At 46.4% G+C, this 21,807-nt stretch overlaps 1 protein-coding gene across 1 annotated transcript in view; it reads right to left on the bottom strand.

Moving 5' to 3' along the window:
* The window catches only part of LOC128722088 (tyrosine-protein phosphatase 10D), a 32,977-nt gene extending 12,629 nt beyond the window's left edge, over positions 1-20,348 (bottom strand). Inside the window, exon 1 of the mRNA XM_053815914.1 lies at positions 20,094-20,348. Coding sequence (XP_053671889.1) covers positions 20,094-20,348 — 255 coding nt within the window. The remainder of the gene's footprint in view (positions 1-20,093) is intronic.
* Between the last annotated feature and the right edge of the window lie 1,459 nt (positions 20,349-21,807).

Here is a 21,807-nt window from a genome sequence, read left to right as displayed (position 1 = left end):
ACCCTTCATTGAAGCCCTCCACATTCGGTGGGCTCAGAGTGTTAAACAAAAAAGTGTGCGCCGAAGTGTTGCAGCACAGTGAAATGCAAATGTTTGCATAAATAAGCTTCTTTCAGGTGAAAATTTACTTCGATTTTTGGGCACATTTTGCACGTAGCGGAGAGTGAAGACAGATGAGGTATGAAATAAGCAACGGAGCCGAAATTGAGACTTTTTTTTTCTTTTAACCCTCGAAAAATCGATCATTTGCGCATTTTACCTGCGAAAATGGTCATCGGAAAAATACAAAAAAAAGGGTTGGAAAAAGTCTGAAATCTACAAGCGAGAGATGGGATTGGGCAATTTGCGATTTTCTCAATAATTCATCGAAATCATCGGTCGGTTTTGTTCCATTTCGATTGAGTTCCACCGGATATTATTCAGACGGCGCACTCACATACACACCCGAGAGAATAGCATCGCGTCCGTGCGGTCATAACTATTTCCGGGTAGGTTCATAAGGCGAACCAGTGCGAACGAATGATGGTCGAGGAGCTATTGATGTTCGGAGTGTAATTGGGTGTGCTTTATGAAGCTGATTCTGCAGTAAAATGCAACACACTGGTTCGAGTCCCGTTCAAAGGTTTTTGATTGGCATCAATCACTCAAAAAAAAAAAACGAGCACCACAAAGGTGGAATTTATCAGAAAATACCAGAAATGCCTTCACAAGCATGCGAATATTTTTCTTTATCATCCGCTTTGTTGAAGGCTTTTGGCCGATGCAATGAGAATGATTTGCATTTTCTACTGTAATTAAATTTGAATTCAATCCACCACGTTAGTTGCCCTACCTTGCAGTGCAATGTCACTTGAAACATCAAGCAAAACGTGCTCTAAACTCACCAAAGCACTCGAATGCATGCAGCTCATGATCTACTGCAAGCGATTAGCACGTGCCCATTTTGCGACGCATTGTTTGTCAATCCTGCTGCTGATAAGCAATAATAATTTACTGTCCGCCTTTCATAGTTGCCGTTTTCCGCGTGTCCCGCACCACCGGAGGCCCATTAATTCTTGCATCAACACCAGCCTATTCCCAGCCTGGTTCTGGGAAATTTTCTGCCGTCGATAATGGACGCCAAATTTCAATAGTATGCGCTATCGTCCTCACCAACAACATCAGTAGCCATTATTATTTTTTTTCCAGCGTTCGATCGATTTTCCCACGATGCAACGGCGCACTCTGTTGGAGAGCGCTCCACGGAAATAAAACCAAAAATGACTACGAATGATAGTTGGTCATGCATAAACCATTTGACAATAATCAACAGTTGTAGTGTGTGGAGCTGCATCGACAGATCTGGTGATGAAAATTGATTTTTTTATCATTTTTGCTATTAAAAGCACATCATTGATTTTTTTCTTTTGTTGCCTCATGTTTGAATAAACAGTACAAAGAATAGAAAATGAATGAGTTTTCAATAATTCCACCGTTTTACATAACGACTTTTGTAGTACAACACGTATTTTATATAGACAGCAGATACTCATCCAAAAAATATTGCTATAAACTTCAGAAACAGTAACACATACCCATAGAAATATTTCGAAAATAATAAAGGAATGCAATCTATCTAAATGTAAAAAATGTTGTTAAATGTTAAATAAAATACATTTAAATAGTAAAGTAAAAACCATAAAGCACGCTTGTTGGTATTGCATGATTATCTTATCTTGTAATAACGTGAAAAAATACACCGCGTGATTAACATTCCAGACTTCAGAGAGCTGACAAATCATATCGTTAAGAATCAATTACGCTCAAAACAATCCGCTACCTGCCGTTGGCTCGCATCTAACAGTCCATCTAACCGTGATCAATAGATTTAACCTTGTCCGGAGAGTCTCTTTCTGCCGCCGTTCGCATTTGCGCTGGTTGCTCAAACTTCACCCACGGGACAATTATCGCCGGCATGGCGCAAGCTGCACCTTTCGCCGAGGCCGACCACAAATTCGTACAACAAAATGCAACGCAACCGTCTGACCGCTCTCTTTGGTGGGCTTCGGTACGCGAGAGACACCGCCGGTGCGAACAATCGAAAGTGCTGATCAAGCAACCAAATCTGTTTCATCCGTTCCGCCAGCACCTCTCACATCCCACACAACCAACCCTCTTCTGGCATGAAAGCGAAAAAAAAAATAATATAAAAATCACAATCCACTGCAACCGCCATTCGCACGCGTACCCACACCGGATCACCTAATGGTCCGCAATCAATGTTGTGGGGGTTGGGGGGTTTGTATTTTTTTTTGCTTCTATCCTTTCAGTGCACTCGGCCAGCAATCGGACTTGGCAAATGTCCAACGCCAAGGGTGTGTTACGCTCGAGTTAAGAAATATCATTGCGTAAAGTCCAACTCGTTAGCCGGTGAACAGGCTTCAACGATGGGGACTCCGTGGCTCTGGCCGGAGGGTGATGGAAACAGGGCGTTGCAGCCGGAAAATCGCTGGTGGAAAATGTACACCAGAGAGTGAAGCAAAAAGCGCCCCAGTGCAACGAAGCGACCACCGGCACGGAACCTGTGCTGTGTGTGACCTAGTGCAGATTTAGTTGGGGTTAATTTCTGTTGAATTGCGATCGACTGATTGAGATAGACACGGACGTTAATTGTGGCAGCTGCCGGTGCAGTTGTGCGAATGCAACTGCAACCAGCGCAAACACGTTGCCATCACCACCACGCTGCACTCTCGTTTCGGTCCGACTAATCACTGCTTCCTCCGTGCGAGCGGTTTGTGACTAGAGTTTGCTCGCACCGTGTGCGTTGCCATTTTAAATAATGACTCCGTCAAGCTCGTTTATACGGCTAGTAATTTCCCGCGGGCTTTGGAACACGCGTGAGCACGCGCATTTGGGTAGCTGAGAACGAGGGAAAGAATTTCGAGGGCTTGTCCCAAGGCGCGTGTGGTTATTATTGGACGTCGTGATTAGAGGGTTTCTTGATGCAGAAGTCGAGAAAGTAGCCTTGATTGGATCTGCGCTTGGGTGCGGAAAAGAAATCGCCACAGTTCTAAATGTTGCTACCGATGCCTAGCCAGAGGCATCGTTTTCATTCATGTAAAATATAATTGAACATAAAGAACATAAAGATTAAGCGTAATCAAATCAAAAATGTATGTTAAATGTATTATAACTGTTGACGAATAAAAAACAATAATTACTGTCCATGATTAGGATTGTAACACGCAATAAAAAATATACTCGTACAGTTCAAATTCTTCATGTTACTTGTTGAGAAAATTCATCTTGCATTAAACAGCCATTTGTGCAACAGCATGACGACGACCCACATGCAAAACGAACAAATGTACATTTTAAGTAGAATCGTCGTACCGGGAAAATTACGCTTGTTATTTTTGCATCTGATCAAATTCTTAAACAAGAATGCATTAAAATGTTAAAGCCAACAGTACATTCAAGGCATTCATTTGCATCCATTGTAGAATGGCAGATAATTGGCGCAAACGATGAAAAACCTACTGAAATATGGTCTAATTTTATTATGGAATTTTAAACATATCGTATTCAATACCATGAATCCCATAAAAAAGATCATTTGTTACTAAACTATATTGAGTATTTAGAATGAATATTTTTTGTGAAAAATTGTTCATCTAGCGTTTCTCTTTATTAGCGATACAACCGAAAAACTAGTCGTGAGCAAGGAAACATCTCATAGTTTATTTTTTTGAGAAGCAAAATTTGTGCACAAACTAGGCAAAACGATCAAAACATGTGACGTCGACGTTGACGCTGATAATCTATAGCACAAGCGAGCGTCGTTCGCCATTTCCGGACAAGAAAACATCCGGCATTTGGTGACAAAATGTTAAACCCGTTTATGCTTAGCAGAAACGTCGGGAAAAGCGATAGAGCACAAATAAAAATCCCTGATGTGACGGTTCTACTACTGGCGACAAAAGTTAGTTAAATAAAGGATAAAGTTTGCTTAATGGTAAACGTCAAACTCACTCCCGGAAGGCGAGGACGAAGTAGAAAAGTATGAACTACGGGGGGCAAAGAAAAAAGCTAAAAATCACTTAAATTTTTATCTTAGGGGCTTTGCCAAAGCTGACTCATTTAAGTTGATGAAAATGAAAATGTAACTAATTAAATAAATGTAAACTTTGTAAATGTAACTAATCAAAAACTCATAAAAGTAATTCCATCATATCATATCATAATATACATTGGGTGCACCGTATGTTAGTGGTTATCAGTGTACTAACATACGCATTTAAAAATCACTTAAATTGTAGCCAGATTGGGCTATTAATAGGGATTAAATCATCGCACCAGATTCAATACTACAATACTCTATAGAAAATGCAAAAATACATCCTTTCGGCGGTAAAAATGAATCTCCTCATGACTTTTTCGTAATCGTTAAATAGTCGTGCACTAGAATTGAAAAAAAAATGCTAATATACCGTTATGGCATCATCCTAAAAGACCCACTCGTTGTCGCAAAAGGCAGCGTTAGCACACGCAAAGAGAAGAAATACAGAAATAAATCGGTTTCCTATGGCAATGGAAGAAACATTTTATTTATTGCAAAGAAGCACAAACCACACACACGCACACAGAATACGAGGGAAATCACACGGCGCTTTACATAAACGTACCCACCCCTTGCTGGGGGTCGATGGTGGTGATGAGATCATAATTCTTCGTCATTTTCATCGGCATTAGGTGCGTCCTCCTCTTCTACGGTAACCGCTCCCCCCAGTGCAACCTCGAAAACGCTTATCTTTTCAGCTCATCATTGACTCACGGTAACGATGAGTGCGATGGCGTGCTACTGCCGGTACCAAGTGAGTCAAAAACACACTGCACGTGGGATGTAAAATCATTGTTTCCCATCGATTCCCAGCGCAACCTTCATCCGGCGTATCGTTGCATTGACGCGCCTCTCTCTCTTTCTCTCTCACTGAACGTGAAAATTCAAAAGGGGGCACCAGTAATTCTCACCCAGACATGAACGAAGCGAGCAGCTTCGACACGACTGGGGGATGATATATGCTAGTAACAGCAAGCAAAAAAAAACAGAAACACTAGAAACAAGTGTGCTTGCCGGCGGGTAGCAGCGATATAACGTGCCGTAAGACGGTTTTTTAAACGACAAAAAAGTGTCTACGTACAGCACCCACCGTTCGAGCGAGAAAACCCCGTCTGGAACCGTTTATTTTCACATAATTAAGTAATTCTTGCAAGCAGCCAGAAGGGGGCAAAAATAAAAACACCGCCCCCCTGGGTCGTGTCTACGCGTAGTAGCGTAAAAATAGTGCGCCTGTATCATCTTGCCTTGTTTTTCATACACCCACCCCGTCTATCGCCTACATCCTGGAACGGTTTAGTCAAGCCGTTCTATAAGCAGCGAACAAAGTGCAACGTTGCTTCGTTCGTCAGCCGCGCGAAGCTTGGCTCTGCTCTGGAATGGCGAACGGAAAAGTCAAAGCAAGTCACGTGCAACCTCCTCCCATTGCCATTTGCCGGCTCTTTCGCACTCTCTCACCGCCCCAGCGACTGCTGATTGACTGGCGTCTCATTGTCTCATGTGCACGTCGATTCGCTCTGCATAGCTGCAAGGCGTCATCCCGTGGGTCGATTGTGGCCGCGTGTATGGGAATGCGCTCGAAAGGCACCGCGCGCCCGGATTTGATTATAATGATGAGCTGAGGGCTCAGACGGCTCGCCTCCACGCCCAACCCCGGCAGCCAGTTAAGCGTTGGCGACAAATCGTGTTGAGGAACGCAAGAAGGAAGTCATCGAAGTGCACTGTTGATGGTGCACCATTTGATGCAACGAACGCACCATCATACACAGCTGCAAAGCGTGAAGTCCACAGTATGGTGATGATGACACCAAACGGTGCCCAGTTCCACCCATCTTCAAAGTTCAAGGACCCGCGCGGTTGCATACCACCCTGGAAATGCATGCCATTCCACCGCACGACGAATGTGGCGTAGAGTCGAAGCGCGCATTGGACTGTTTTGATGGATGAGATTGTACCGCTCTCCAGATCGATCGCGCCCTTGAGTGTTGACATCGTTCCCTGGCGGGGCAACTGTGGGGAGGGAATGCTACTTCTATTTTTCAAGGCAAACCCCCGACGGAACCGGTCCGGATGTTTTGGGAGGAAGCATCCTGAAAGGCTTCACTTTTCAATCGCACGGAACGAGCACGAGCACGCGAGCTGTGCCAGAGAGACCCTTCATCAGGCACACAACGGTCTGGTGGTCTCATCGTTGAAGTATTGAGCCACACACACACAAAGGCAAAAGCAAAAAAAGTAATTGCTCCTTGCCTCCGCGAACGGTACACAGAGGACAAATTTTTGGGTCAATGCTTCAGCATTTGGAAGGTTCGAACGTGAAATTTATAATGACTTCAACCCACGAAACCGACGTTGGTGGAATGGGCGCGCTTAAGGTAAATTGGATGTGGCTCTAGGGGGCACTGAACACCGAATCGTTATTTCTAGCATCTAATGGAACGGAACAGCGCCGCTCGATGTGGGCGGGACGAACCGTCCATTGTGATGCATTGTGGAAGCTCATTTTCGTACTCGTACTTGAGAGCAAAGGTGCACACATAATGCACGATGGTGAAGATGAAACTGATAAATTTCAACAGCGACATCGCTTAAACATCTTTATCTAATGGTGAGAGTGGAGTCAACGAGACTAATCACTGGTAGAGTACCCCAGGACGAGTACCAGCGCTCATGACAGGTCCATTACGGACCTTAACGGAATTTAGCGCAACTTTATTACAAATGATTATTCATGCATATTCCCGACGTGGTATAACACTACCATGATGGCTAACATTTCGCGCAGTAATAGAGATACACATATCCTGCTAGTAAGATGCCAACGACGTCCATCACTCTTATTAACATTCATAATTCTACCATTAGTGAGTTGGTACGCGGAAATGGAAATTACTCTACTAAACCGTCAACAAATTGGTTTTACATGGCCCCGCAGTTTACGTGTCTCGTTATCCTGCCTTTCTCCCCGCCCAACACGATAATTATTTTGCACATGCACATGCTAATGAGTGCGATTAAACTTTTGATTCGCAGAATAGACTCCCACCGAGCAACGGGTCCTCGATGCCGGATCGTAAATCAAAGATTATAAAAGACTTTCCGGCATGGGAAAGCCCCAAAGGGAACGTCCCAAAGGGGTAAAACCAAACCAACCGACCTTTGGTTGCGACGGTGAAGCGACTATGTAGAAACCAGCACCGACCGTCCGTTAGAATCGGTTTCGTGCGAAACATATGCAGTATTTCTAACAGCAACGCCACGGATGGGCAGACATCATCGGTGGGCAACGGTGGGCACCACTAATTGATATTCTGCCACTGCGAAATGGCCAGCGAAAAGTGAAACCCGGCACTAGAGCCACCGAGCGCGCGATAGAAGGATGATTTATCATCCTTTCAGCAGTACTGGCTGGCAGGGGTAAAACCAGGCTACCGAGATGGGGGTGGACTCTGGAAGAGGGTTGCCTTGAAAAGTTATGATAATCCTGGTACGTGGCGAAAGGCATCAATTTGTGCACAATCTTGCACGCGCGCAACTGCCGTCATGACGCCATGCGGCTCAAGCCGAGTCTGCTGCACGTCTGGCTACCAGGAAAGCATGTAAGGGCAGACGAGATTACCTACACCTTTTATCGTGGCGCGTACATCCTGGAAAACGGGAACCCACATCCTGGGGCGGGAAAATCGGCAAAAGCAAAATAAAGCGAATCCCCGACCGATGAAGCACACGTTTTGGGGCACGGTTCCCCTTTTTATACCAGGCATTCAGTTGATTACCGCTGGCGCCGACTACAGCATTGTTTCCACGGTTTGCGTCGGAAGAAACGGAGAGTCTATTATTAAAGCGGCCCGAAACGAGGACGGACCTGGCTGGCGACACCGGCGACCGTGATTGGTAGGATTCGTTTCCTTGGCGACGGTTCAACTTTTTCGACACTCCTGCCGCCCGTTTTTCCATGCGTCAACCCATACATCATACATTTTGCTCCTTCTGAAATAGCCCTCCTCTGCTCACAGGGAGTTTGTGCTCCGAAAACAAACGAATCCTCCAGCGGGAGTTGCTCTCGGCGGGCTGGTGTTTCCGGAAGCGAATGTGGAAGCTTTGAAAATACACATACACCCGTACGATACTTGTCTCCATCGCTCGTGCAGCAGACATACCGCAGAACCTGCAGAAGGAGCATGTAGCATCATCAGCAGAATGTCCTCTGTGTTATCGGTCGAGAGGATGACGTCGTCTGTAGAGGCTCCTCCGGCATACGGGATGAAAATGTATCCTTCCTTCTGAGCCTCCATCCTTGCTTCTTTACCCGCGGGATGGTCCTTCACATCAGCGAGCTAGACCGAATGCGAGAGAAACCGATTCGAAACGTTGCCAAAGTGAAACCGAAAGTAAGCACAACCAGCGATGCAGCGGTGGTTCTATTTGCTGTGCTTTCATGCTACGGGATAGGTGAAATATAAGGCCTCCCTATCCAACTACTTTCCCATCCGTTTTATTTTGAGTGCCCGCTTCTATTTTTGCTCGCCGCTGGTCAATAAAACATGTTGTATAATGTGTTATGCGCGGTTAAGCTGATTTTTGCGCTCAAAAAGAGCGGTGAAAAAAAATAGACGATCAATTAAACCACTCAACACCACTGCTATCCCATCATTGTCTAGGAGGGGTTGCGGCGCAACCGAAAACCAACTCCTCTAGCCGGCGTCAGTATCAACACGGCGGAAGATTTACGTAATTACGTGAAGCAGCATCGGGCGATGGAGAAACCCATCGGGGAGGTGCGTAAAAAAAAACCTCCCAAAAATGCACCGAATGCAACGATTTGGCGAAACCACAAATCACGAACGAACAAAGCCACCGGTCGACGGGAACTGAAATGCGACTGTAAATCGGGAAATTGCACAAGCACAAACGAGAGCTGCAATAAAAGAAGCACTATCGGGGCAGATTAAACACTGCGTAGTGTGGGCCTCCACTTTGGCACTTTGCTTTGATTTTATTTTCGAGATATTATAGCCGACATTAACATTCATTTTAAATTCCTGCCCTCTATAACCGGCCGACGCCAAAGTATGCGCGCCGTTCAATTACAATTTACAACATTGCAGAAACCATACCATCTCGGTGGTGCCAGCGAATGGAACCCGAAGCGCGATGGTGTGTGGTGTGGTGTCGTAGAGCTTTTGCTTGCTGAGCTGATGGAACAAGAAAAGAAAAAAAAACCTGCCGGACTGGTTTCTGCGTGTTTCCCAACTCATGGAAGCGAACGGGCGCGGAATCTCCGACACGGTGGATTCTGCTGTGGTGGTTGTGTGGTTTTTAGTGTGCTCGAAGGTGTGCTTGAATACAAGCGAACGACTTGCCAGTGTTCGAGCCGATGGTGGACTTTAATTCTTCAGCTATTCGGCTGGTGAGGTTTCCCGACGATGGCTGCCTAAGCGAGAAGAACGCGACATTCACTAGAAGGCGCCAGAGTGGCACACATACGCCCCAAGTCGGGCCCCACACACAGAGGGACAGAGCTTTCGGGGATTCCCAAGGCGATATGGCAAATAGTGGCTCGCCAGTGGCAAAAGTAGTGGCACGACTCGAGAGTGATGGAGTGACGGTGAATATTTGAATGCAAATTTGCCTCCAGAAACCGTACCCGAAGATGGTGATAGCGGCCGGATGGCCCTTTTCTGCCGAACGTACACAGCAACCACCACGGGCGTTTTGCCTTTGGGCGATGGCAGAAGAATAGAACCCGCCACCCGAAAAGAGCACCAAAAATGTCCCGCTTGTCCGACGTTTTGTGGCCCAACGCGGGCGCTGAATTGTGTGCTATGAAAATTACTAACTCATAACAGCGAATCCTTGGGGACAAAGAGAGAACATACCCAGGCCTGTCGGTGGGCCTCCGGCATGACCATGACTGGCACATTTTCCGAAGCTCCGTTGGTTTGTCGAAATTAGTTTCCACAATTTACTGCTTGTTCGTGAGGGTGTACGGACTTTGGGGCATGTTCGGGAGGAAAATTAAAATTTTCACTCTAACGTTTAGGGCGGTTGATTAGAGCTTATTTTAGGTGTTTCATTAAATGCGCTGGATATAATTTGGACAGCAAATTTTTATTCACCTATATAAATTATTCTTTAAAGCTTATTAAGACAACCACTTACACAAATTGAAGTGCGCATCTTTCATTTGCACATCAAAAACAACGCGAATGAAAACGAAACAAATATTTAAGCAAACATCGGTTGGCTTAAAGAATGGAAATACTTGCACCTGTGTGCATTATCCTAAATGACCGTCAAACTCGAACACGAACAACACCTTAGCTGATCCGAATTGCAAATTGGCAGGCGAGCAAGCGGGCCCCGTTTCGTTGATCGTTCGAATGCCACCATACATGGTGGGTTGAGGACTGCATCGATTGCAACGATGCATCATCACCCCCACACAGGCCACCCACTGCACACGCCACCCACCACCAAGCACTCCTATCAAGGGAGCACTGGCCACCTTCAAACGCCACCGAACCGTCGTGGCAGAAATGATGGATCGTTCGCACAAGCTGACCTTCACCACGGTTCACTTGATCCGAGCGGCATTGGTGCTGCATTATTGCCGGGCGCCACACTGGACGACTTCCGATCGCACACAACAGAACCTTCGCCTGGAACTGGGGCCGTTGCGCTACGATGAAGGGCGTCCCATGTGCTTGCTGTCATGTTTCGCTATGAAACGGCTCGACGCAAAACATTTCTAAGGTTTCCACGGTTCGAAAAGAGCAACCGCCAAACGCGCGCGCCTTTCAACGCAACCATCCAAGCGACCAGGAACTGAAAAGCGTCACATTTCCATATCCATATCAGGTCACGCGCCTTACGCACACCTTCATGGGGAGGGCAACATTTTAAGTTACCCTTCAACACAACAACTCGGTGTCAATTGGTGGCGGTTTCAGGTGCTGAATCGGTAGAAGAAAGTCCAACACAAACAAGCTCATTTCGCTTTCTACTTGCAACCCGATGGGGGGTGGTTTTGTCATCTCAAAACCTTGCGGTTCCATTGCGGACCGATCGAATGTCAGTATCCGATCGGAAATGACGTCACGATGTGCAGATGCCTTCCGGGGGGATGAAATCGATCACAAACATACCGTTCACAGATCGGGGGTGCTTCCTGTTTTGCGGCTCTGGATTTCCAATCAACCGAAAGGTCAGCATAGGAGTGTAAAGGTACGAAAAATAAAAACACGAATAAACGAAACAAATGCCCGACTGTGTATATCCCACACCGCAACCATAACAAACAACTGCCGGAAGTTACCGGCTCTCCGTATGTGTGTGTGTATCAATTAATTTCACCCACCCATCATCGTTTTGATTGAATTCGCTGCTTCACCTGTGGGAGTGGGCGGAGGAAAAACCCACCCACAACACCCACCTTAACTGGTGCGCGTCAGAAAAGCAATCTAAACTTCGGCACGGAAACCGGAGTCATTCCAATAAACACACAAACGGTGCAAACAAGCAGCCACGGACAAAACCAACATCCATCTGGGTGGCATAGGTGTGCAAGGGCGTGAAAAAGGCGTCATTTCGTGTGAGTAACGCACGTCAGCGGTGGCGCAAAGCCCAACGTAATCAAAGCTCGCGTAACGCCGCCGCTCACGAGGGTCGGAGCAATTTTCTTCACCAATATCACTCTCTGGCGAAAACTAGAGAAGATGTTTTCCTTCAATTTGCCGCATTTCGCGCTGGATAAAACCTTTTTCCGGTTGCACGAGCTTCCTTACTGGTGGAGCTTCGGCAGGATTAACAACGCCACTGTCCTGAAAGTCCGGTGTCTGGTGCTGTTTTCGACAGCCGCTGTTCCATGAACGGAAAATGAATCAATGAAATATCTGCGCCTCTCACACCGCAGTGACTCTCCCGCTCACACACCCATTACATATTCCTTCGATTTTTCCTTCCCTCGGGCTTATCGGGTCCAGCACAGCCTAACCACGGTAACACGCCGATTGTCTCAATTCGGGTTTGCCACGCCGGAATGCGTAACTTGCGAGCTTCCGGTCGTTCGCTTTGTGTCGTTGACGACAGCAGCACGCTGAACGTGCCCGGTTTTTGCCGGTACGGTTTTACCGCACATGCGTACGACGGGCGCCTTCGGGTTCGAGGGCGAGGCAGAATGGAAATGGCATTTCCCACACCCACTGGGCGGGACCCGGAGCTTCCACCGGACCCGGTAGACGGCCGTTGCCATGGCAGCCCGGTGCGCCGGTTCACCTCCGTGCTCAGCTTGGCAAGGGTGTGGTGGAACGGAAACGTGACCAGGGAAAACAGCAAAAGGGAAAATATGCCCCCGTCCCGCGAGGAGTGATTGGAAACAAGCGTGAAAGAAGCGGTCTCTGGGGGCGCATCAGAAGTGGTCGAAGAGGTTTGAAGGGTCGTGAAAACGCTGTCGGGTTGGGCAGGAAAAAAGCGAAAAGAGGGTGCCCTTTTTCGAGGGCGTACAGACAGGGACACGGCACAGAGTGCTCGGAAAATAAGTCGCTCTTTTATTCGATGCTGCACCTCGTGCCCCATGTAATCGGAAGGTTTCCGAAACACTAAGCAGATTACGGCCCGGGCGCTTGATACTCCATTAGTGATAATGCAACGACGGTCACTCGGTCAACTGCCAGCACCCGGCTCTCCCTTAATTCCCTGCAATGAGCAATCCATTTCCCGGCTGCACGAAAATAATGAACAAAATCGATGCTAATGATGCAACCCAACGCCTTATTCTGGTTGATGGAGATGCGGTGAAACAACGTAACAGCTTCGAGACGATTCGAAAGCGTTGTTTAGGGCAAATGTTATTTTCAAATTTTCCATCGCCCAGAGTATGGTAACAAATAACACTTTGGTACAGTTTGATTTTGAAACATTTACATCTGCCACGACAACGTCTCGAATGATACGTGTAGATCGGCAAAGCTATAAGTATTCACTTACCCCAAAATGTTGTTTTGAAAACAACACTCGCTTCATTTCAACTCTCTTAATTCTCCATTCGAAACAGATCTGTTATCTGTTTTCCTCCAAAATACAACATCAACTGGTATGCAATAAAGCCGAAATAAATGGACGCCATTCAAGCGACAGATATCCAACAAGCACAATATACCAAAATGAGCTAACACAGCATAATTAATCAAGCTGTCAGAAATGCAATGATTTATTAAGCACAGCTCAATGCCAGACGCCACCAGGACAACTTTCCATTCGAAATACATCACTGCAACATAGCGTCACTCCATATTATGATTGAAATGCTAGCATATCAGGAGTGGAGCCTTAAAAAAGAGACATAATTTGTTCCCCAAAATCAACGCTCGACGTATGCAAGCAGATAAATATATTACTGATATTTTGTGCAATTTAATACAGTATGATAAACGCAATTCCTAAGCTACTTTTGGTTACAAAACCTTGCACTAGAAGAACACAAATGATTAATGGCCGATTTGCTCTTTTTCCGGCAATCGCTCAGAATAAAGCATCAACACCAGCACCTCGTGCACCCACAGCAATGAAAACAGTGAACATCGGGAAAATTACACACCGGAAAGCTGCCGTGTCAAGTTCTCTTTCCCTTTCGCATGAATTCTAGCCTGCTGCCTCTGCCAACAACAAAATCATCTGCAATGCTTCCCACGCACCACAGATGCGCGCGTCCTGTAAACATTCGTCTCGTTTCCGAAGGGAAATACTAATCAAAACACAAACCCACAAGACGCAACAATGACGAGAAAGGCCTGTTGCATTAGGGTGGTGAGTCAATCGTCTGTTTTGTCATGAAACAGGCCAAACTAGACTAAGCTACAGCGAGGGCTCAAAGGGCTTCGCGTTGTTTGGATTGGTTCGGTGCTGACCAAACATTCGATCTGAAATGCTGCCTGTGTGTGACACTTGTGTCAAGGGTGATTACTTGACAACATTGTTCGGGACGATATTGTTCAACCTCTATTGCGCAAGGGTTTTTATTCTATCAACGTGCTAGCCTATCATTCGGTTCACTATTGCCATAGTTAGTTGTTTTAAGCAACAAAAACAATTTATGAGTTTGTGAGCTAAATAAAACGGAAATTCTATTGCAATATTACTCCACTAAGCCTAGAAAACAACAAAATTATATAAAATCAAGCATGTAAGATTGTAATTATAAGCTGCTGAAACAGAGGTGTAGTGAGGATTAAAAAAATCCAATGATAACTGATTTGAGCTTAATAAATAATAAGGATACAGGATTAAAGGTGAAGTTCTACGTATACAATACGTAACCAATGCAATGTGAGCTACATAAGCAATGTTAGCCTGAATTCACACCCAACAAATCGTTTATCTTAATCCTGTTTCAGTTGTTTTACAACCTGCTGGTAACAGTAGCATAAGAATCCCATTCAACTGAAATTGAATCGCATCACATCCTTCCCACCATACTCATGGGAAATTCGTTTTTCATTTTTCAAGACGCAACGTTTTCCAACCGCCCAGAGCTTGCGCGCATTGACATAACGACACTTGGTCCGTTCGCTTCAATCATAGCCTCGCCTTGCCCAAGATTTCCATGCATGCGTGGCATTTATGAGAGCCGTTTATGTGGCGTCGGCAGCATAACACTCTGCATAATAACGCATAACACGTGCAGGAGATCGGTTTAACGGGCGGTAATCGATCAAGCGCACCTTTCGAGCGTTCGCATCCCCCGTTAGCACAAGGGATGCTCCAACCATAATGGGTGCATCAATCAGTTTTCCGAAGCAAACCAATCCTACCCCACAAAAGGGTGGCGCTCGAATTGGTTGAGAAAGTGAACTTAACGACGCATGCATGCAAAAGCCGAGACACCGGGCACGTACCAATACACCTGTACCGCCAGCTAACAAACCTAGAAACGCGTACCACTACCACTACAGCGGAGGGAGGGTGGTGCACAAAAACTGCAACAGAAACGCGCACGGACCAAAGCGAGACAGTTTTATCTCGCCCGGAATCGACCGTCTCGTCCAGCGACCGTATCGCGACCGTGTGGCCGGTTTGATGGTGCTGTTTTCTTTCCACGGCACGAGTTTTGATTCCAACTTTCTTGCGGGCACTCCCAGACCCGGCTGCCGTCATCGGCCAGCCAAAAAGGCGGCCGCCAGTATACCGAACTTTCGCCGTCAGGCCCACCGTGAGCCGTTGCGCTGGAAGCACACTGCTGATGGGAGCTTTCGCGCTGCGATCGGCCAACAAATGGGGGATGAAATACGATCACGAGCAGCTTGACTGATCGTTGGTTTGCATATCGTTCAATCCGTTATCGACATTGCAAAGCAAACTCCTTCAAGGGTGCTTCTTCACATTGCCGCACACACAAACATTCGAGGATTTTCTCACTCTTGCAGCCACCAAATACACCGTGTGTTGTCATCTACAGGCTATTGGTGTTGGCGAGTGTGAGAATTCGGATAACAATTCTCCAAAAAAAAAAACTAACACATGAAACAAACAGCCCCAAACCGGTCCCTAGGGGTGCTATTTGGCGATGTGGCTGTGGTTGACCTTCGGAAAGAGAAAACAGTGCCGGTCAGGTGTTTGCAGCAAGCCAGCGATGGGCGATGATGATGATGCCCATATACGACTAAGCCTCGCGAGCCGTTCCGGTACGGGGGTTGATTAAAATAAACGGACGCTGGAAAGAGAAAGCCACACCGCGGGCAAAAGAGAGGCTTACACCGGACGAATGCGCCCGGCCTCCCGTGAAAAAGGTGACCGTTGGAAAAGCCACAAAAAAGTGCAACCCATGCGGACGCGTTGTAAAGTGCACACGAACCCAAAACAAGCCACAACCGGAGCTTGTGCTTGTGCAAACGGTCGTACGGTCGTTGTAACTTGTTGCCGTTCGTTGGCTGCAAAAGCGCCGAGCAAATGCCCAAAATACATCGGCCCAACAATGAGTGTTGGGAAATTGTTCTGCTCTCTCTCTCTGTCTGTTTGTCTGCGCAACGTAATGTTACGTTTTTACGACACTTCCAGCCGACTGCCTGGACTATTGCGAACTGCCAACAGTCGTTGGGCTAGTTTTGATTTATTTTTGAGAACGAACGAAACGCTACCTCGCGTAATGCATCGTCGAAATACCGGCCTTTCGGTGGCAGACACACCTGTTTCGGTGCCTTCCACGGTCCCTACGGCCACGGCACGCCTTTCCGTGCCATGCCAGGGCTTGGCGATGGAGGCAACACCAAATATGGAAGGTCGGGCTTGGCAAGTCACCGGTTCGGTCAGTGCGCAAAATTGTGAAAAATCACGAAATGGACATAAACGACAGCCGTAACCTAGATACGGTGGGGCGGTTTCGCTTAAAGGTACTGGGATTTTGATTAACACGTCAGCTATAATGGCTTTAGCTCGTCAGAGACCGAAGCAGGAACCATCTCATTTAGTGGCGCTTCCATCAGTACTGCATCGAATGATCTCGATACGTTCTCCAACCCCTACCGATCGTATTAGGGAATGGATGATAATTTAGATAATTTTAGCAACCAGAACTAAAACCAAAACAAGCTAATTTAAAAATAATGCCAAAAACGAAAATCGACCCACGTGAGCAACAAAGAAGTTTTCAACAAGAGGGATAACAATTCTAGCTCACTAATGGAGCCTCACAGCCCCCGAAAACCTCACAAGGCACACATACACACATCCACCCAACGATCGTTTAAACAAGGCAAGGCCACGGCACGGCCAGTTCCACGATGCAATCGGTGTTCAACACCCTTGCTTGCTGTTGGAGCTCCATCATCGATGTTGCTTTGGTGGCTTTGGTCATTTGGGGCCGACCTGTACAGCCCCACCAACCCTATGCACACATACACAAACTCACTCAGACAGCTCCCTCCCATGCTATGGTTTATGGCCAATTGTTGCATGCCGCACTGTTGTTGCCGTTGTGTGTGAACCATTTGATGTTCCGTTTGGGAGGGGAAGTACATTCGTTCGAACAATCAGCACTGGTGAGCAGCCACCACCCACTCAACAAACGAACGAACCACCCTCCCCCGGGGTGCTTGACGATGTTTCCCCTTTTGTTCATTCCGCTTCATTCGGACAACAATACAAATCAAAGCACCTGCGATCTGCGACTCCTGACGTGGAGAGGTTTTCCATTCGGTCGTACTTTATTTGCCCCGCTACATTCCTTAGTTACATTCGCAGGGTTACAATACTATCGCGATGATAGAGCGACTAGAGAGGACACGATTGCTAGTGTCAGCTACCTGTGCCGTTGAAAATCACATACACACACACAGGTGGAGTGACGTCAATCGTCAACTGGTCGAAAGGCGACTTCATCATTAAAAATTTACGATCATTTTCATAAGCCATACGTTTGTTTTTTGTTGCTCGCTTGTCCCGCCTTTCAAGCCTTTCACGGGGGTAAAATATTCTAGCAAATGCGTCCCTGCTGACAGTTATCAAATTTCCAACCGTAATCATGACGCGAAGTTTCACACTTTTTCAGGCACCATTTGGTGGTGGAGTTTCATGCATGAATAACATGAATACAAATTACAGTTCGAATGTTTCTTTTTTTGGGCACATTCGAGACACTTTTGAAGTCACGCTTAGTTCTCGAAATCAACGTGCGATAATCCTTTGTTTTGTTATTCAAGTTGAACTAAATTTTCAAACATGACTTAATGCATTTTTTTGACATGCTATCATAGATACACAATTTTAATTGTTACAAGATTTTATGTAGTTTTTAATTGATTTTTATACAAAACGGGCAACATATTTCGCAGCGGCTGCTATACCGCACAAATTGATACACCTGCACAGCTAAGTGCTAAACGAAATAGTAAGTGGAATAAATTACGAAAAATAAAACGAGCCCATCCAGTGGAACGCTATCCCAAATTGACAACCGGGTACAATCCATTCACTTTTCGGACAGCCAAAAGCGTGTGCAATAAGCGGGTTTTGTGTGTTAATCCAGCCAACGCTTTTTTTCTGGCTATTTCGTACAGTTTTTCCTCGATGTTTTACGCAACGATTGATCCGACTAAATTCAAGGCCACTTGCATGCATTTCATTTAGTAACACACAAACGAATGCCTACAATGATCGATGTAACGATCAACCAGCGAGTGAATGGTAATTTATCAACATCATACATTTGAATGTGTTTCGCCTAGTGTCTAAGACGAAACGATGTTGAGAAATATTATGAAAATTTTTTTGATACAGTATGACAAACATAAAAAGAGCATCTGAACAAATATTTTCCCAAAAAATATTGACAAAGCTGATAAGTAAATCAAATTCATGTAAATTAAGTAAAACAAATAATATCATCAATAATAATAATAATAAATATTATCATTAAAGCATAAACCAATATACACTGCGAAGCACGACTATCAACACATTTTCTTTGAATCCTTCAGCGGTTCACGTTCGTCTTTAGCCGACGAGACGTTCCTCGTTAGCCGTTATTGCTTATATTAAAATCTACTCGATCAATTTTTCATCATGCAGCATTTACACCCGACATCCACGGAGCAAATATGCAGCAATTGGCAAGCATAACCATATCAATTGCCACTGCACTGAAGAGAGGAAAAAAACCACCAATTGGATTTTGATCGGCATCGAGGACATGTTGATTGAATTTTAATTTTTATGCCTCGACACCAACCAGTATCGGTCACAAAAGGGGCCAGAATATCGACAGACGGTAAAGCGTTTTGGAATCGTACCAAACCCAATATCACCGCCACCAACCACCAGTTGGCCGGTCGTTAGAAGAGGTTCCCTTTCTGGATGCTTATCAACGGGAACGTAGATTAGAGCAAGCTGTGGTTTGCCAAGCACCGCAACACACACATTTCCCACGGATGAGAAAACTAATAGACTGGTGAGTTTTCTTGCCAACTTATTCGTCCTTGCGCAAGCAGCATCGGCCACCGTCAGTCGATTGGAGCTAAGAGGACGCTATTTGGGGCTCAGCACGACACCTTCATGGGTAATCGCCTTATCGTGAGCCGACTTCCGTGACATAAAAAGCTCGCCAATATCTTCATAGAAACGTTTGCGATCGAATAAGCTCTAACGGGTGATTAGTGCGACCGTCATACGTCAATTTTTGGTATTTCATTGCTATAGGCTAGCATTAATCTGGCTCGCATCAACCGACACTATGATGGCTACGGATGCAAATCGTGAATGAAGAACGAAAACATATGTACTAAACGAGAGACGAGAATCCACCAGTTTTCCATATGTTAGCTCGGATCAGTACATAAGAAAAGAGGGCCCAATTAGAGCTTCCGGCATCTGGTGTAATGCGAGATACTGCCGTTATGTAGTGTGCTGCTTTTACTACGCCACACCAACACAGCTCCGGCCAAAAAAGGGAGGCCTGTGCACGTGGTGAACAACATACTTTCTCGAGATTTATGGTCACTTTCGGTATCTTTCCCAAAAACCTCGAACCTCGATACCGTGACGTTGGCACGCGCCAGCAACCGAACCCTCGACATCATATATCATAAACTCGATACGATTTATGGCACAAATGTCACGCAAAGATAAGCTTCGGAGAAACTGACGGGGATGCACACAGCTTTGCACTCGCACGATTTTGGTGGAGCGCCTCTGCTAACCCCATGGGGATGTTTGGAGGATTAACTCGAATGATAAAAAACATGCCTAATCTAACAAGCCAGCGATTGTTCCATCGATAAAGGTGTACGAATTTAACCAACCGAACGTGGACGTTGCGGAGGGTTTATGAACGCGGGGGCCGTTTATAGCCGGCTTTTCTCATATACACCGAAATGCATTAATTAGCATTATCTAAACAAAGTGCTCCAAAATAAAACACCCTCATTTTGTTTCCCAGTTTCGTGAGGGAGTGTTTACATCAGACATGAAACCGAAAAGTGGAAGATGATATTGATTTCTCACTTACCTGTGCCAGCAGCACGACCAGAACCGCCGAAAGGAGAGTGCTACGAGCCCGCAGGCCGGAAGTCGACAACATGCCGTTGGCCGTTGACGGTTTCCGCCGACCCAAACGCCTCCGTTCCTGCTCCTTTTCCGCCTCTTCTCTCCGCCTTACGGCTGTGCTGGTTTCGGTGATCCGTTGCACTTGCATGCGTTTCTGTTGCTGCTGCTGCTGCACCGGCGGTTGCATCTTGCCCGTCCGCTGCAACTTGAACTGCATCGTCTGTTTACATAGGTAACGCGCACGGGGCAATATTTGGGATTTTCCTATGGCCAACCTAAGTGGCTGCCGCCGTATCAGGCCCCGGGCAACCCCTGGGGCAAAGCTCGGATTCGAGAAATGGACAAATTAATTCGTGTGTGCGCGGGTGACGTTTTGTTTCCTTGCGTTGAGAATTCTATTTTTAACACTTCCGTACCCAAGCCTGTTAACTTCGACCGCAGCCGGGTGGCAGCAGGCGTTGATTTTCGGCGTCGTACACTCACACACACACGCGCACGCACGCCTGCCTGCAACGCCGGAACCAGATGTGCGTGAAAACGGGTCTCGCCGTTTCTTGCAGGACGACGAGTGTGGCCACGTCTTCGGTGCCTCGGAACAACAAATCACATTTGCGCTTGACGACGGTTTGGTCCCTCGGGAGCGCGATTGCACGAAAACTTACGCTAAACCAATGCACATAAAAATCGAACGGCCTGCTTCTGTGCACACTCGCGGGAAAACACAGTAGGGAAACTCGGGCCCTTCTCGATTGCTAATGGAATTCCCGCGTGGACCGGGCCCGTGGGTTGAGTGGTAGCAAACAAACAAAAAAGACGCAAAATCACAAAACCTAATTACACGAATCTATTGCGCGATATTCAGGGTCGGAGTTACCCCAATGCACGGCGCTTCCGGTGTACGATTTTGGGCCGATTTTCTTCCAGCAAAACCCAGCAACACTTCAGCAACATCGTTGGCAACACCGAGTGCAGTAGAGCAGCATTTTACGCATTTTTTCCCCTTCTCCACCCGGCACTACCCCTCGTGGCACAACACAACGCACAATAGAGAGGACACACTGTGACAGCGAGAAGCTACACACTCGCACACATATACACATTAACGCACACCAGCAAACATGGAAACCCACGGAGGGTGAACGTGTAAATGCACCTTACAGCACCACGGCAGGTCGGTTGGTCGCTAGGGGTCGCGTTTTCCTTTGCTAAAGGCGCCCTTTGCTGCGTTGCTTATGCTCGCCTAATGTGGGTCATTTCGGCATGGTGCGCCCAAGACTGTGGTGCCCGAAGAGAGCAGAAGAGAGAACCCTGAAAGCATAAAGCGTACTAAATAATAACAACACTTCTAAGGGCTCGAGAGAAAAACGGAGAGGGTGAGAAAACGCGTGCCTGTGTGTCTGTGTCTTAATGAAAGGACGATGTGTGCAAAAAGATGAATGAATGCATGAAGCATCGAAAAAAATAAGCATAACCAATGCTTTTTTTTCTTTTCGCATAAAACCATCGAGAAGTACCCTGCACTTCAACACCTCCCGTGGTGCAACCTTTTTGGGGGAATTTTCTGCGCCTTTGTTAGGCCAAAACCGAGCTCAAGAAACTGTGCATGTGTTTCCGGGTTGGTGGTATCAATTTTCTCAGGACCCGACGGTGCTAAGGATGCAGACAACACGCGCGTG

The sequence above is a fragment of the Anopheles nili genome, chromosome 2 (assembly GCF_943737925.1).
Source record: "Anopheles nili chromosome 2, idAnoNiliSN_F5_01, whole genome shotgun sequence".
Classification (NCBI taxonomy): domain Eukaryota; kingdom Metazoa; phylum Arthropoda; class Insecta; order Diptera; family Culicidae; genus Anopheles; species Anopheles nili.
This window is presented reverse-complemented; position numbering and strand designations above follow the sequence as displayed.